Source organism: Hippopotamus amphibius, chromosome 8, assembly GCF_030028045.1.
Source record: "Hippopotamus amphibius kiboko isolate mHipAmp2 chromosome 8, mHipAmp2.hap2, whole genome shotgun sequence".
In the NCBI taxonomy this organism is placed as follows: domain Eukaryota; kingdom Metazoa; phylum Chordata; class Mammalia; order Artiodactyla; family Hippopotamidae; genus Hippopotamus; species Hippopotamus amphibius.
Genome location: NC_080193.1, coordinates 136,948,949 through 136,965,406, shown reverse-complemented (window position 1 = coordinate 136,965,406; position 16,458 = coordinate 136,948,949). Strand labels below are relative to the sequence as shown.

Below are 16,458 nucleotides of genomic sequence, written 5' to 3'. Positions count from 1 at the left end.
AGAGTATTGGATTATGGCCCATAAAATAAAATAAATATCTTTGAGTCCATATGAAATAACCAGTTGAATAAATAAATAAATGGAGGAGAAGTGACAGCTCTTCCCTACAGGAAAATAATTCTAATTTCTAAATGTATAAAGAATGAGAGAAATAGCAAGTCACTATTAAGCAAATACCATAGTAATAAATAAGTAATAACCAGGAAATAGTCACTGATGAATGCTAAAATTAGTAGGTCAAAGTTTGAAGAGAAACAAGATATTTGCATAGTCTCAAAGTATCTCCCCCAAGATATTATTACAAAGGGAAATTTTTAACTTTACAGTGGAAAACCCAATAGACACTTCCATAATCAAGGTTAATATCCCCAGAAATAAGATATCATCTATCCCCCGTTATGATGCACTGAGAAGGGTTCATTTCACTTCAGTGATATTCTTGACCAAAAAATAAAAAAAAAGTATAACCTCAATCTAATTAGGAGAATCTCAAACAAGCACAAATTGAGAGATGATCTACAAAAAAACTGACTGTACACCTCAAGAGTGTCAAAGTATGAAAGATAAGGGAAGATAGAGTAACTCACAAATTGGAGATGATTAAAGAAACATGATATCTGAACACAAAATGGGATCCTGGAACAGGAAAAGGACATTAGTGGAAAAACTGTGATACCCTAATAAATATTTGGTTTAGTTAATATAATTGTACCAATGTTAATTTCCTGGATTTAATAACTAACTATAGTTATGTAAGATATTAACATGGTTAGGTGGACAAAAGATATACGGGAACTCTTCATACTATTTTTACAATTATTCTTTAGGTGCAAAATTATCTCAAAATAAAGCAAAATGAATGTTTTATATTTATTTTTTGATGCTTTCTAAGCTACCCTAAAAAATAAGTATTAATTGTATAATTAGGAAAAATATATTTTATTGTACTTAGATTATATTATTGGCACACATCTTATTACTCAATGAATAAAGTTATTGAATAAGCATTACTGAATCAATGGTTGAATGAATTATGCATATTAGGTATCAAAATCTTTGATGTAATTATTTTCAATCAAAAGGAAAAATATTAAGCCAATAACAATAATGATTATTATTTTTGTCATTACTCCAAAAAGTATAACACATATAAATGCATGAGTACATAATTATGTATGTAATATGTACATAATTCTTTGATTCTCACAAACCCATGGGGTACATACTATTATTGTTATCATTCCTATTTTATGGATAAGAAAAGTGAGGCTTTGAAATGCTAGGCAACTTGCCAAAGTTGGCATACCTACTAATTAGAACAGTTAGAACTGTCTGACTTCAGAGTTTCAGTTCTTGACAACTGATATCTACTAGTGTTGCTGCCTAATAACCCATGATATGTTTAAGGACTTCCATGCACTTGACTCTGTGAGAGCAGCACAAAATTATCTGAAAAAGACTTTACTTTTAAGAATCTAGCACTCTCATTGAGGGAACCAGTTACATGCGTGTATTTACACATAAGTAAAAATAGTTTTATATACATATGTAAATTGCAAAGTGATATGTAATATATAATAAATGCTAAATGAGTAAAACAGGCAGTAAGAATTTTCTAATCCGTTATGATTTATTTAATAAATAGCTCTCTTTATTGCAAAATTTGGTCTCCTAGCATTCCCACAGGTAAAATAATTCAGACATATTATAATTTTTTATTTTGTTTTTCTTTAAGGTAAAGTTTCTCAAACTTTCACGTTCATAAGAATCACCCTGAGAATTCTTTAAATTGCTTATTGGCACCACCCCTCTGATATTCTAAGCCTATAAGCTCGAGTAAGGCCCGGAACTTGCATTTTTAATGAGTCCTCCTGATGATTCTGATGCAAATAGTCTTTGAGTTTAAGGTTTTTAATAATCTCTTTTTTAGGAGAAAATAATACCAAAATCTTGTATCTACTAGCAGTGTTCTATAAAATTACATAAAAATCAGATTTTTTGACAGGCATTTATACCATGAAGTTATTTGTTAATAAAACACAAAGTGCATACCATGCACCCAAATTACAAACCATATTATATATACTAGGTCTGTGTCTTGCTGTCTACATTTCTTTTTCATTTTTTAACCATATTCTTGTTTCTGAGCAAATCAAAAAGAGTTTGAATAGGCTTATTACCAGAGCAGCTTAAATATCAACAGAAAATCACCACTGTATTTATGAAAGAAGCAGTATGAATCTAACAATAATTAAATGTGCTTCATAAGCAAAGCTATGTTTTACAGTAGTTGTTATATATCTGACTACTTTTTATGGCACTTGCTTTCTGCAATTGGACTAGGTCATGATCTTTGATATCAAACCCTCATTAGTCAAAAAGAAAAAAAAAACAGTCATTAGGAAGCAATAGCCTTCTCTAAATAATTTTGGTTTCTCAGGATAAGCAAGAAGAAGCAGAAGTACAAATAAATGTTGGAGACACTCCAGCATTCAATATGGAATGGGGAAATTCTTCTTTTAAAACTTGCTTATTAGATCCTTAGAGCATAATTTTCATGATGAATGAGGAAGTCTTGATGATACTGATAATATAAGGACTTTATCACTAAATCAAAACTATACAGAGTCCTTGGCTATAATGCATTCTCACTCTATCCCCACTGAGCCTGTAGATTAAACTCCATTTTTGTCCTCTGAGAAAACCTCTCAGAGTTCTGAACTATTTGGAATTGGGCCTAAGCTTAATATGGAAACTTCTATACAAATGGCATCTCAGGAATTTTCATGTCATCCTCGATATAGTGCACAGAAGTCCTCACTAAAGCAAATAAAACTAGAAAACACTGCCACAAGAAATTAAAGATCTAAATACATTTCTCGAGAGAGAGTTCACATACATGTTTGTAAAACTCAACATCATCAAGATGGCAATTCTCCCCAAATTGATCTATAAATTCAGAGCAATCCCTATTAAGACTCCTGCAGGCTTTTCACAGCAATCAACAAGTGGGCCCTAAAATGTATATGGAAATGTAAAGGACCTAGAAGAGCCAAAACAACTTTGAAACAGAACAACAAAGTTGAAGGGTTTATACTACCTGATTTCAAATTTTACTGTAAAGCTTCAATAATCCGACAGTGTGATATTAGGGTAAGGATATGCACATAGATCAACAGAACACAATTCAGAGTCCAAAAAGATAACCTTATATTTATAGTCAATTTAATTTCAACTAAGCTGCCAAGAAAATTCAATGGAGAAAGTTGGTCTTTTCAACAAATCATGCTGGGACAATTGGATATCTATTTTTTTTAAAGCAAAAACAAAAAAGAACTTAATTCTTATCTCACACCATACACAAAAATTAACTCAGAATGGATCATTGATCTACATGCAAGAGCTGAAACTATAAAACTTCTAGGGAAAAAAAAAACATAGGATAAAATCTCTGTGACCTTGGTCTATGCAAAGGTCTTAAATTCAGCACCGAAAGCATAATCAGTAAAAGAAAAAAATAATAAACTTTACATCATCAAAATTTTAAAAACTTTTGTGTTTCAGAGGTCACCTTTAAGAAAGTTTAGACAAGACTAAATAGTGAGAAAACATTTGCAAATCATATTTCTGACAAGAAACTTGTATCCAAAATCTATGTAAAAAAAAATCTTACAAGTCAAGAAGATAACCAATTTTTAAAATGGGCAAAAGATTTTAACAGACATTTCATCAAAGAAGAGACACAAATGGCTACTGAGCACAAGAAAAGTTGAGTGTTAGTGTTCCCCCAAAATTCATATGTTGAAACCTAATCTCTAATGTGATGGTATTAGAAGGTAGGGCCTTTGGGATTAGTACCCTTATAAAAGAGGCCCAGAGAGCTCCCTTCCTCCCTCCACATAGCACACAGCTAAAAGACGGCTGTCTATGAAGCAGGAAAGGGCTCCCACCAGGTACCAAAGCTGCCGATTCTTAATCTTGGACTTCCCAGTCTCCAGAACTGTGCCAAATAAATTTCTGTTGTTAGTAAACCACCCAGTCTATGGTATTTCATTACAGTAACCCCAATGGACTAAGACAACTAGTCATTATGAAAATGCAAATTGAAATCACAACAGCATAACACTTCACACTCAGAATGGATATTCAAAAAATAAAATAAAAAACAGAAAATACGCGGTGTTGGCAAAAACGTGGAAAAACCAAAATCTTTATACAGCTAATTTTAAAATGGCACAATCTCATTGAAAAAGAGTCTGGAAACTTCTTTAAACATTAAATATAAACTTACTATATGATCCAGCAATTCTATTCATAGGACTATATTCTCTCCCAGAAAAATGTAAACATATGTCCACATGGAGACATATACATGTCATATATAAGCAGCATTATTTATTTATAACAGCTAGAAGTTAGAAACTATGTAAATGACCATAAGCTATCAGTAAACAAAATGTCAGTAATACAATGTAATATTTCACAGCAATAAAAAGCAGCAAACTGCTGATACACATTACAACACTGATGGACCCCTCAAAAAATATTTCACTTGAGTGAAAGAAGCCAGATGCAAAAGACTGCCCATTGTATAATCCCATTTCAATGTAATGTCCAGAAAAGGCAAATTTACGGAGACAAAGAGCAAATCATCAGAAAGTAGATCAATCCCTGCTTACAACTGAAAGTGGTGCTAACAAATCGACTGGAGAAAATTTTGAAGGCAATGAAATGTTCTAAAATAGATTGTAGTGATGGTCACAAAACTTTGTAAATTTACTAAAAATCATTGAATTGTACACTTACTATGGGAGTATTTTATGATATTAATTATATATGCATGTATATATTATATGTATTTTTTTTATGACTTGTAAAAAAAATCTCCTTAAGCATCATAAGACCTTGGAAGAAACATACTACAAAAATCAATACAAAATGGTTAATAATTGATGTTTCCTTTATAGTTTGACTTACTATACCATACAGTAATATAATATTTTATGAGGCTAGACCAACAATGACCTTAAAAAATGTTAGTAACACAAAATGAGCTTCTTAGAAAAAAAAAAGTAGCCTCTTAGAAATTAAGTTGCTTTGATTTTCCTTATATTAAAGTTTAAAGAGCATCAAGAGAAATTTAGAAAGGTGATTTGAAGAAATAACAATTTGACCCAAGTTAAATAGTTCTCTTCCTCTCGTACACATAGTATGTGTCATATACTCTCTTAACTCAGCTTTGAAGATATATTTCAAAAGACCTTTAGGTTGACAAAAAGTTTGCTGAAACCCCCGCCAACCTCAGCATTATTATCACAAAGAGAATAAACTTTGTGATAGAGACTACCTGGGTATGCCCTTTCATTGATTTACATAAATATGAATGATACAAGCATTGTTTAGATCCTCAACTTTCTCTCTGTTAGTGATAATGGTTAAACAATAACTTACTTTTTTGCAATTTTCTTACATAAAATTGACCATTTTGCAGTGTACAATCCAGTGGAGTTTAGTATTTGCACAATGTTGTGCAACCATCACCACTATCTACTTCCAGAACATTTCCATCATTTCAAAAAGAAACCCATAGCTGTTAGCAGTCACTCTCAATTCTCCGCTACACCCCAAGCCCTGGCTACCATTAATCTACTTTAGTCTCTAACAATTTGCCTATTACGGACATTTCAATAAATGAAATCATGCAATGTGCGGCCTATAATGCCTTACATGTTATAGCACCTTGTTTCATAGTATTTTCATTTTTGAAGAGGTAGATGTGAAAGGCCACTTTATAATGGGATTCCTTTTTATTTTTAATTGGCTTTAATTTAAAAGAACAGAGTCACTTTTTAGTTAGATGCAATATTTTTAAATCCTAGCTCAGTACTTATTAACTGTGTGAACCTGGGTAACTTAGTCCTCTGAGCATCAGTTTCTTATCTGTCAGGGCTAGGTAACATTAGCAACCTTTCAGGATTATCATAAAGACTAGAGATGTTTGTGCTTAGCACAAGCTTGAGACAATACCTACTATTACTTTACAAAGGTTGTCTAACAACCATTACCATTTTAATTCAGCACTCATCTGTTTACTCCATGCTAGAATAGGACAGTGGAAAGAATGATAAACTGAGAAACAAGAAATGGGGATTCTAGACCAAGCTCTGCCATTAACTAATATAAGTGCCTGCCCTTAAATGCATGTCCTTAAACACATATCTCTTTGAAGTTCAATTTCATCATCTGTAAATTAAGCAGTTAGTCTAAAATCTAGTCCCCAATTGATCACTACAGTTCTTCTCCGACCAAAACATATATGACTGCACAAAACAGATGCATTATATACTAGTTATTCCATTTTTCTAAATAAGAGCCACACATCCCAAGGAGTATCTGAGACAACTCTTTTAAGTGGAAGAATATATTAGAACTTTAATTTACATTTATCTAAAAATAAATAAAATTTAACTAGTGTTTACTACATAGATTGAAAGTAGTATCTTCACAGAAATCCAAATGATCAAGTGTCAGGTATCCTATGAGACGTGAGAAGGAAGAGTGGAAGTTTCTCTGGGTTGAGGGAATCCTTGGTGGTACAGTGGATAAGACTCCACGCTCTCAATCCCTTGTCAGGGAACTAGATCCCACATGCTACAACTAAGAGCTCATGTGCCACAACTAAGGAGCCCACATGCTACAACTAAGGAGCTGGTGAGCCGCAGCTAAGAAGCCCACGAGCCACAACTAAGGAGCTCACCTCCTGCAACTAAGGAGCCCACCTGTCACAACTAAGATCCAGCACAACCAAACAAATAAGTAAATATTAAAAAAGAAAGAAAGAAAGAAAGAAAGAAAGAAAGAAAGAAAGAAAGAAAGAAAGAAAGAAAGAAAGAAAGAAAGAAAAAGAAATGGGTTGAGAGTGGCACCCACATCTGCATTCACTTGAAGCATCTTGCAATGCACTGTTGTATATCTATACCCAGTTAGGCTTCTGAAATAACTACCATTCCAAGGTTAGAAAGAAATGACACATTGGATGCGTGATTATTTTTCTGGCCATGATCTCTGACTATTTGAGTCCTAGACCTTGATTCAGATATATTGTAACCCTCCAACATAAACTATCCCACTTCCTTATCTGACCCCAATATTTTCATCATAAAATTAATACTTGTAGGCTTTTAGAGTCTACCACTCACCAACCTTAGCATCCTATACATATAATTTATTTCTATATTCATTCACCATTGTGGAGTAACAATTCAAGTTATGAAAGTGGAAATGAGAATTGATTTCTTACACTGCATTTTGCTTCCTATGTATTACCATGTGTAATGATTATATTTTCTTTAAATTCATTTTATAATCTAAATTATAATAAAATAGAAATACCAATGTGATTTAGTCAACATTTGTGCTCTTTTTGTTACTTTGACATTTTAGTCCCATTTTTTTCTTTCCCTTAATATAATATAAATTTTTTTCATAACTCTTTTTAACAAATAAAACAGTTCAATACACTGGGCCATTTGGAAATCTGGAACTAGCATTCTAAAAGATACTAAATTCCGTCATCTCTGATTACCTTTAAAAAGCGATCTTTACTCTAATTCCATACTTCAGGGCAAATTTAAAGAAGTTCAACTTAAAATAAGTTCCTTTTGGGACATTTGAATTTTAGAAGGGAATCAACATGGACCACTACATATAATCCGGATTAAAGGTATAAAATAGATATACTAATTATAAAAATATTCTCCTAGAAGTCTCTTCCATGGCTTAGTAATTTAAAGATTGCCCAGTTATTTACTCCTAAAAGCAAATTCAACAGACTGTCAACAGAAAGTTTGAAGTCATATGCAATATCCTAAATTCCTGCTTCATACTTTTAAAAGATTAATTCCATCCTTACTAAAGTAATGTCACTATCGTTACTACTACATATAGTCTCCATACATACCTATCTCAAAGAGCTTATAACAATGATTAAATATTTGAAGAGAAAACAGTAGTCTCTCAAGAAGTTAAATGAAGCCCTATCTCTAGATTAGCTAGATTGTGAGGTCCACGTGGACAGGGCTTTTGTCTGTCTTGTTCGTTGCTGTACCCCCATCACCAAGAACATGTTTTGCCAATAGTAGCATTTAATAAGGGAATGAATCTTCTGAACCTGGCTTGTTCTATTGCTTCAGACATCACAGTCAGGTGCTATCAAAACCAGACTGTGCTCTGAGCCTAGAAGAGCTACCTCTTAGAGTGACTAGGGCCTACAAATGCAATGATGCCTTGTTCAGTGAAAGAAAATAAGAGCTGAAGCTCCTTAAAAAGGACTGAGAGAAAAGGGAACATGTAAGGGCCTCCTTCACACAAACTCCTAAGATGTACTTTATATATATGCCAAATTAAGGTAAACCTTGGAGGCCTAAAAAGAATCTATACCACCCTTTCACTTGAATCAGAATTAATGCCTTTATTGATTTGGCATACTATCCACTCTTATAATTTTTCTTTCTCTCTCACTTCTCTACCTACCTCTGACTGCTTCTGTTCCATATCTAATCTTCACTTTTAATGTCTTTCTAAATGGCTTTCCAACTGTATTGCAAAGTTTCCATAGCTATAACCAAAACTCCTACCTTCCATCTCCACTGTACAGTGTTTTCCGATGTCCTCTTCCCCACTTTTCCTTCTTAGCAGATAGTACTGATAAGCCATCTTTCATAAAAGCTTGAAACCTATAATTTATCTCAATATCTATATTTCCATCAATAATGATAATAGCAGCTTTTATTGAGACCTTACTAAAAGCCAGCTACTTCACATAAATTATTTCATTTACGCATCACAAAACACAAGAGATAAGTACCATCCCCTTCCATTTTTCTGCTGAAGAAACTAAGGCTTATCACTCTCCCAAGATAACACAGTATGTAAATAGCAGTCCTGGAAACTACAAGACTGTATTTTAAAATACTATGCCATATTGCCTCTCACATAATAATTTGCAAAGTCATCTGATTAATTTTCTAAAACAGAGCCCCAAAGAAGTATCTTCCTTTCTCTTCCAAGCATAAAAACTCCAGTTCTGGATCTGATTGTTATGGGCCTGGTTAACAGTGTAATGTTAAAAAAAAATACTGCTTTTTGTTCTGAACTAGTTTTAGAAGACCTGGCTTCATCACTGTGTGACCTTAGACATGTTATTCAAAATCCCTGTGCCTCCATTCCTTACATTTAAAATTAAGACAGTAAAATCTGCTTTACTCAACATGACTTGGTGGGGGTGGGGGAGTCGGGGGAAGAGGCCATAAAAGCAATTGGAGAAGTTGAAAATACTATACAAGTATAAAAGTAGGCCAGTAATTCAACAACCTCTCTAGCCTCTCAGACTTATTTTCCTTATGATGAACTGCTAACATGATACTCTCTTGCCACTAAACTAGGTAACTATTTTGTGCAGACCATTCAAAAATGTCCATCCAACTTACTGCAGACCATCATTTCTAGCCAAACTTGTATTTTCTCTACTCTTTCAAGCCACAAACTGATTGCCCATCTAGTCCAATTATGTCATCATCTTCTAAATTTTTCCAGTTAATCCTCATTTGGTCCTAAACCCTTTAAATATTCTCCACAAGGGACAATTCATATTCCACATCAAACCGACTTCAGCTTGCTTTTCTAGGACAACTTCCAAACCTCTTCCCCATAAAAATGGGGGTTTTTTCCTATATCTTAATCTTCCTTAAATCTCCATTCCCCAATTCCTGTGTATAGTTCCTCTCTCTCATCTAGGGTACAATAATTCTCTGACATTCTTGACACCCTTTATTCTGAGTAACCACAGAATCCTAATTTATGTACCTATCCAAGTTTGGTAATACAGATAAATCTTTTAGTCTCATTTTTGTAAAATAACTCCACTTTGATTTGTAAAGAAATGTCTCTGCTTTTAAGCAGGCAGGCTAATTGGCATGCGTTCCTTTTTTCCCCTATCTGACATTGCCCCTGCCTTTTATTCTGTCTCCATTCTTGGTGGTGACTCCTGCATTATCCTCATCTCCCTGCTCCCTCCCTGCCCAAGTCTGGCGTCCTGAGGAGAACTGGGCATGCTCAGTAGCCACAGCCAAATCTGGGATGCAAACTGGAATCTTTTGCAGATTTTGATCCCGGCAGGAGAGGTAAGGCCCTAAAAATACAGTGGCCCAGAATTTGTTCACTCCCCCCAGGGAATCATTTGATTGAAAGGTGTGTTCAAAGCCTAGGAATGGGCTCGGAAATGGACAGCTTGCCGCCAATCCCTGGTCTGCAAGGTGGGTCAGCAACCTGAGTAACAGAGAGCTGAGAACAGCCCCTTGGTCTGGTTTGGTGCAGGGAGAACATACCTGCTGTCCTGAGCTGTGATAGTGCTGATTGATGGCTAGAAGCTAGTGTGTGGCAACTCTGTTGCGTCAAGAAAATACTGTTGTTGTTGTTGTTTTCTTTTTTTCCTTGAATGCAGCAACATCAGCCGCTCTAGGCTGAGAAAGGATGTTGCCTGAAGAACTACAAAGTCTGTGAGCCAGCCAGAGATTGTGGAGAGGAGAGGCAAATCAACTACTCACCCAAGACTTAGATCTAGGGAGGCAGCCTATGACCCAGAGATAAACAGCCTATTTCTAAATAACAGCTCAGGAACATTTCAGATATTCAAATCTGAATTGTGTGCCTGCCCCCCAAAATGCATACCTTCTTTGTATGTGAACCATGACACATTTCCCTTTGAGAGAAACTGACAGAAAACACACACACACACACACACACACACACACACACACTCGCGATCCTTCTGTTCCCCTTTCCCCTGGTTTCTGCAGAGACTAAATCTCTAGAGCTGCAACAGCAGCAGATTCCCTTACCTCACTGTCAGGGGGATGAGGCATGGGAAGGAAATTTATCACAGAAGAAACATGATAAAAAGGGGGCTTCTTTGCAGGGGCTTCACTGCACAGCCTCGCAGAGAGACAGGCAGTAACAGACAGGGAAGGAGACACACAGCTGCCCCTGCTGCTAAACCTAACCGTCTCTTCAAACAGCAGCAAACACAAGACATTTCATCACCGTAGTGCATCCATATTGAGAAGGGGGAAAAGATCATGTGCTCTGCGTTATGCATTTCAGTCAGCCGAGATGGGAGGAAACCCCTGTCCATATGCCGCGGGAGCTACCCACCACCCCAAAAGTGCACTCGCTGAACCTGGCTAGCAGACCGCTTGCCTGACAGGTTTTGCTGCAAACGCTGTTAATCTACGTCACAGCAGGTTGTCTCTTACCGTAGGCAGCAGCGGCTCCATTTGGGCTCCCTGGTCTTTAATCTCCATGTTTTGTAACGCCTCTGGAATAAGCACCTTTCTCTGCAGTGTCTTCAGTGTCTTACACTCAGCCCGGCACTCGCTCTGCTTAGTATTCGGATCAGGTAGCTCTGAAGCAGGAGGCAATTGCACACTCCAACTCACCAGAGTCACATGGCTCCTACTCACTCGGGCTGCTGGCCAGGTTTTGCACTGAATGCCTTGGATCCCCGGGCCGGTAAGAGAGATTTCCCAAGCCCAGTATCACTGCCCACACCTGGCTACTGGTATAAAGTACAGCCTGCAATGCTGCAAGCCTCATGGACATTAAGACTCTCACATAAGATGCTAGCTTCTTATACAGACTAGTCCAAGGTGGACTCCAACCAGCTCAGCCATATTTTGACACTTTGAGGCAATTCACTTTATTCCCAGAAACCCATGGGAGACAAAATTCAAATAAGACGACATTAATAAGGTTTACTAGGTATCCTGCTTTGAGTACCTGAGGTCTTTAAAACCAGACACGATGACATCAGAATTGATGTCTTAGTGAGACTGAACTATGCACTAACAAAAAAGAAATCAGCATTTAAGTGATTGTTGACTTAATAAGAATTTGGCAGAAAGATACTTTCAACATTTTAATTGTGAGAAACTTAGATAAGTCACACTATTACAAATAAAATATATTTTTCTGATTTCCCCACAGAAAATAAGAGGGAAAGAAAGTATTTTGAGAGTAGCAATGATCAAGATACTAAAGACCTTTGAAGAGAATGAATCTAGACAAGAGTAGCCCAAGGACATACCCTTTTACTTTACCAGTCTCAGCAACAAAAAAGGTGGGGGATTTTCTAACTAATTCATGGAAGAAAAAAAGTCCGTTTGAGAAGATCTTTTGTAGGAAAAGTCATTGATAACGGTTTTTGAGTGACTATACATATTTCCTAGGGTAATGAAGCCATATATCACTGGACACCAGACTAAGAGTACGGAGGCTACAAATGAAGAGGGGTTAAAAGATGGTGACAAAATTATGAAGATAGTCGTCAGCAGGAGTGAATATTAAATTGTCTTTAGCAACACAGGAAAATTTTCCACAGTGTTCGTCACAGGTGGAATTATAGATAACTTACATCTGTTTTCCTTTTCAATACAATTCCTCATAATATAAATTTATATTATTTTATAAGAAGATATTTTATTCTTTAAGCCATAAAGATTAATATGTTTGAGTGGAAACTTTGTGCACAGCACATTGAGATGATACAAAGGACTTAAAATAACAAGATGTCTGATTAGGAATTTACTAATTTGGGGCTGAACACTTTCTACCATGGATTGATGAATAAAAGCTCCCTTCTCACTCAAATGACCGATAGATAATCACACACAACTGATTAGAATAAAAATAACTTCTATTTAGAAAGATTATTTCTATCTCATTAGGAAACCCTAAGTCACCCAGTTTATAATTTGTTCAAAAAGAATTTAAATATAACTAGAAAAAAGTCTGATTCTTTATTCCAAGAGTCAAAATAAAAAATAAGATAGTATTTTAAGTTCCTTTTAATCAATATTTTCCTACAATGTGTATTATTAAACCATATAGGTACTTTGCTGAAACAACCATTTCTCGAGTGCTTACTATATGCTAGAACTACTTTTCTACCAGTATAATGAGACTTATCCATAGTTTCAACAGCGATATTCTACTTCTAAAGATCATGAAAGCCCATATATCTAAAGGTCTCTGATCCAAGATGCTGAATGCCAGCCTAGCAAAAACAAAGTGGAGAAAGAGAAAGTGATCCACATTTAAGCCACTACCTCTATGTCTTCAACTTCAGGCTTTAAAATTAAGGTCCATAACCTGAGAGAATACATCCACATACTAAACAAGTTCCAAAGAAGGAAATAAGTATTGATAATTTGGGGGAAAAAGTCACCACTAGAGAGTAGAATTTTTACTAGCAAAACCACAGAATTTAACTGATAGGCTCTTGGAGATCAATTTCTCCACTGATTTTCAAACTCAGGAGGTAAAGAGAACAGAAGGCAGGAAAGAAGAAATCCAAATTGCATGAGCAGCCTTTTTTCAACTACATAATGTCTGCCTTGGAGATTCTGATTATGTCCTTAGTGGAAGCTAGAAGAGGAAGTGTCTGGTAATACACTTTTTGAAAACTACTCCCACGTAACTTTCATAGTTCTCAAAGTCCAGAGCTCTTTCCACTATAGTCAAGTTTCCTTGGATCCTAGATAATTAAAAATGGATTCCTATTTAGCCTGTTCTTGTTTAGAAATCCAATGAGATTTTATTAGAACAATTTGACAGCCACAATTTCAAACACCAAATTAAATATTGCAAGACTAAATTTGTCCAAGGAAGTGAACGTTCTAGACACTCTACTGGAATGAGACAATTGTCTGATTTTCATTCAGTCAGTCCTACTATGTGCGAGGCACTGTGCTACTGATGCTATTTCCTATCATACCCAGCAATGTTAAAGTGGAACTTTGCTCTCTGATGAATGAAATAAAAATAGTGATCGCCACAAGCCAACCTTACAGACAGAGAGGAATTACAGAAAGCACTAAACACAAGGGCCACCTTCCTCTCCAGCTGTTCATGTTGTGGCCAGTAGGAAAGGAACACAACCACCATGGTGTGCTTCCTTCCTTGATTTGTCCTGCATCCTGGGACTCTTGTTGACCTCAATTTTTATTAATCCCCCAAGTATGCAAGTCAGCATGCATCCAAAATCCTTTCAGCTCCTACTTCCTTTTGCTATTTTAAGCCCTGGGGGTTAAGATATGCACATTAATGCAATGTTTATCTTAGAGAAGAAGCCATCTATCTAATAGTAGCTTTATTTGAAGAAGACACTGGATTCTAAAGATTACTGCCAATACTAGTATTTCAAGAAAACACTTTTCAGTTCTGGTAGTATTGGGTTTCTGGCTTAGATCTCAGTCCTTTGCTTCAACCCTTTTCAGTACAAAAGAGCTGAACCTTAGGTAGGCTACAAGATCAGAAATATATTCTGAACATTAATAACATGTTGGTGATAATATTCTAGCTTAAGATTAATATTTCAAAAACTGACTGTTTTTCACATTTGTCAAAGTATCATAGCACTGTTTATATCTTTTACTTATGTTTATCCCTTTGTACTTCTATCTGTTGGAACCTATACGAATGTTCTGAACAACTTAAAGCATATTGCGTAGATCTGGCCAATTTATCAATCCAAAAGTATTTAGTTGAATTTAATAAGCTCAAGAAATAACAAAAATGCCCTTTCTTGACAGCTTTAAAAATAATGATATTTGACCAATGAAGAAAAGGGTAAAAATTCTCACTCCCAAATCTGATATACAATAAGGAAACTCATTGTGTAATACTAGAGTTTAAAGGTATCAAATATTACTCCTTTTTACAGATGTTCTTTGCCACCAACCTGACAGTCATGATTCTAGCCATCAGCTATTAGAAAAGGAATATGTGAAATAAATAATTAGGAAGCTCATTCCAATGTTGGGCAAATGTCCAGATTTAAGAGATCCTCCAAGTCCCAATTCTCTTAGTTCATGACTGGTTTTTCCAGTTCTAAAGATTGGGACAAAGACTTGATTTTCACTCTTTGCCCCAATTTAGCCATACAGGGAAACCCACGCAAGGCCTACTCTCTAAACTGAGTACTAGAGTGTCACATCTTAATCCAATTTAACTCCATTCAATAAACATTTGAGTACCTGTCGTGTGCTAGCAATGATGCAGGAACAAACAAGAACCTTATACTCAAAGAGGTCATAGTCTAGAATAGAAGAAAGAAAATATCATTTGACAAGTGCTTAAGTAAAAAAATGTGCAAAAAACAGAGGTAGACCAGAAGATAAAATGATTAACTTTTAATAGCATTCTTCTCACCCTTACTGTAGAGATTTAAAATCCTTAGGGGATTTCTTTTTGTGGAAAAAAATCTAATTTTTCTTTTCTTGTTATGTAAACAAGAAGTATATGCATGCCTCAACTTATTACGGGTCCAATTATCAGCCTTTAAGCCTAATTATCACTGTCTTTGTTAAACGGTCCTGAATGTATCATTTCTATTCCTAACTTGAAAATAATCACTATCACACTTATTACAGAGATAATTTTATAGCTAAATAATCCTTAACTTGTCCTTTTCCTATAACAAGTTATGAAGAATTACACTAAAATAATCATTATTCACAGTGTCCCATGTGTGAATTTTACTATACATTCTCAAATTATGACAAACAAGAAAAATATCACAATGTTTATTGTTGAGTTTACACCGTCAAAAAAAAAAAAGGATGACAAATGCCATACAGGAAAAAGGGAAGAAAAACTATCAAAACTCTTTCTCACAGCAATTTCTCAGCTTCATCACAAGCAACCAAACTATTAGTAAAGACAGCGTTCAGACATATTTTATACATGATGTTCAGATACATTATATACATGGTCTTACATTAATTAAGAATCTGAACTTGTGTTCTAATCTTACTATAATTTTCAGAGTTTCAAAATTCATATGTCTCTCCATATTACTTACTTGTAAACAGTTTTTTCTAATGGAGAGAAACCCTTATCTGAAACTGTAATTTGGGCAACCCATAAAATAATTTTTATTGAGTTGAGTTCTTATTAGTCAATTCAACAAAAAGATTTATTGAACATCTATTTTGTAATATACTTTGGTAAAAAGATAAATATGATTCCTGCCTCTCTAGAAAAGGAAACAGATGATTATTTCAAAGTACTGCATTGATAAGAGAATAAGATGTCCAGAATATTAAAGCAGTATCAAGTAGGGATACACTGCCCAGCTAAGGATTAAGGGGGAAGATAAGTCATGAACTAAAGGATGAGTAATGTTTAACCTAGCAAACCAAGGTAAAATCACAAGCCATTCCATTCTGGAAGTTTTTCAAATTTCAGAGCAGTATAAAGATAAAACCAATAAACATTCATAATCTCACCACCCAGAGATAATCACTGTTAACATTCCAGCATGATTTATTTATAGATTCCTTTTAAAAATTAGGGGGGTGGCACTACTGGGCATATACCCTGAGAAAACCATAATTCAAA

General features: G+C 35.1%; 1 protein-coding gene across 1 annotated transcript in view; it reads right to left on the bottom strand.

Annotated features, from left to right (window-relative positions):
* SLC4A10 (solute carrier family 4 member 10) overlaps positions 1-11,348 on the bottom strand; it is a 293,828-nt gene extending 282,480 nt beyond the window's left edge. Inside the window, exon 1 of the mRNA XM_057745435.1 lies at positions 11,313-11,348. Coding sequence (XP_057601418.1) covers positions 11,313-11,333 — 21 coding nt within the window. The 5' untranslated portion in view covers positions 11,334-11,348. The remainder of the gene's footprint in view (positions 1-11,312) is intronic.
* Between the last annotated feature and the right edge of the window lie 5,110 nt (positions 11,349-16,458).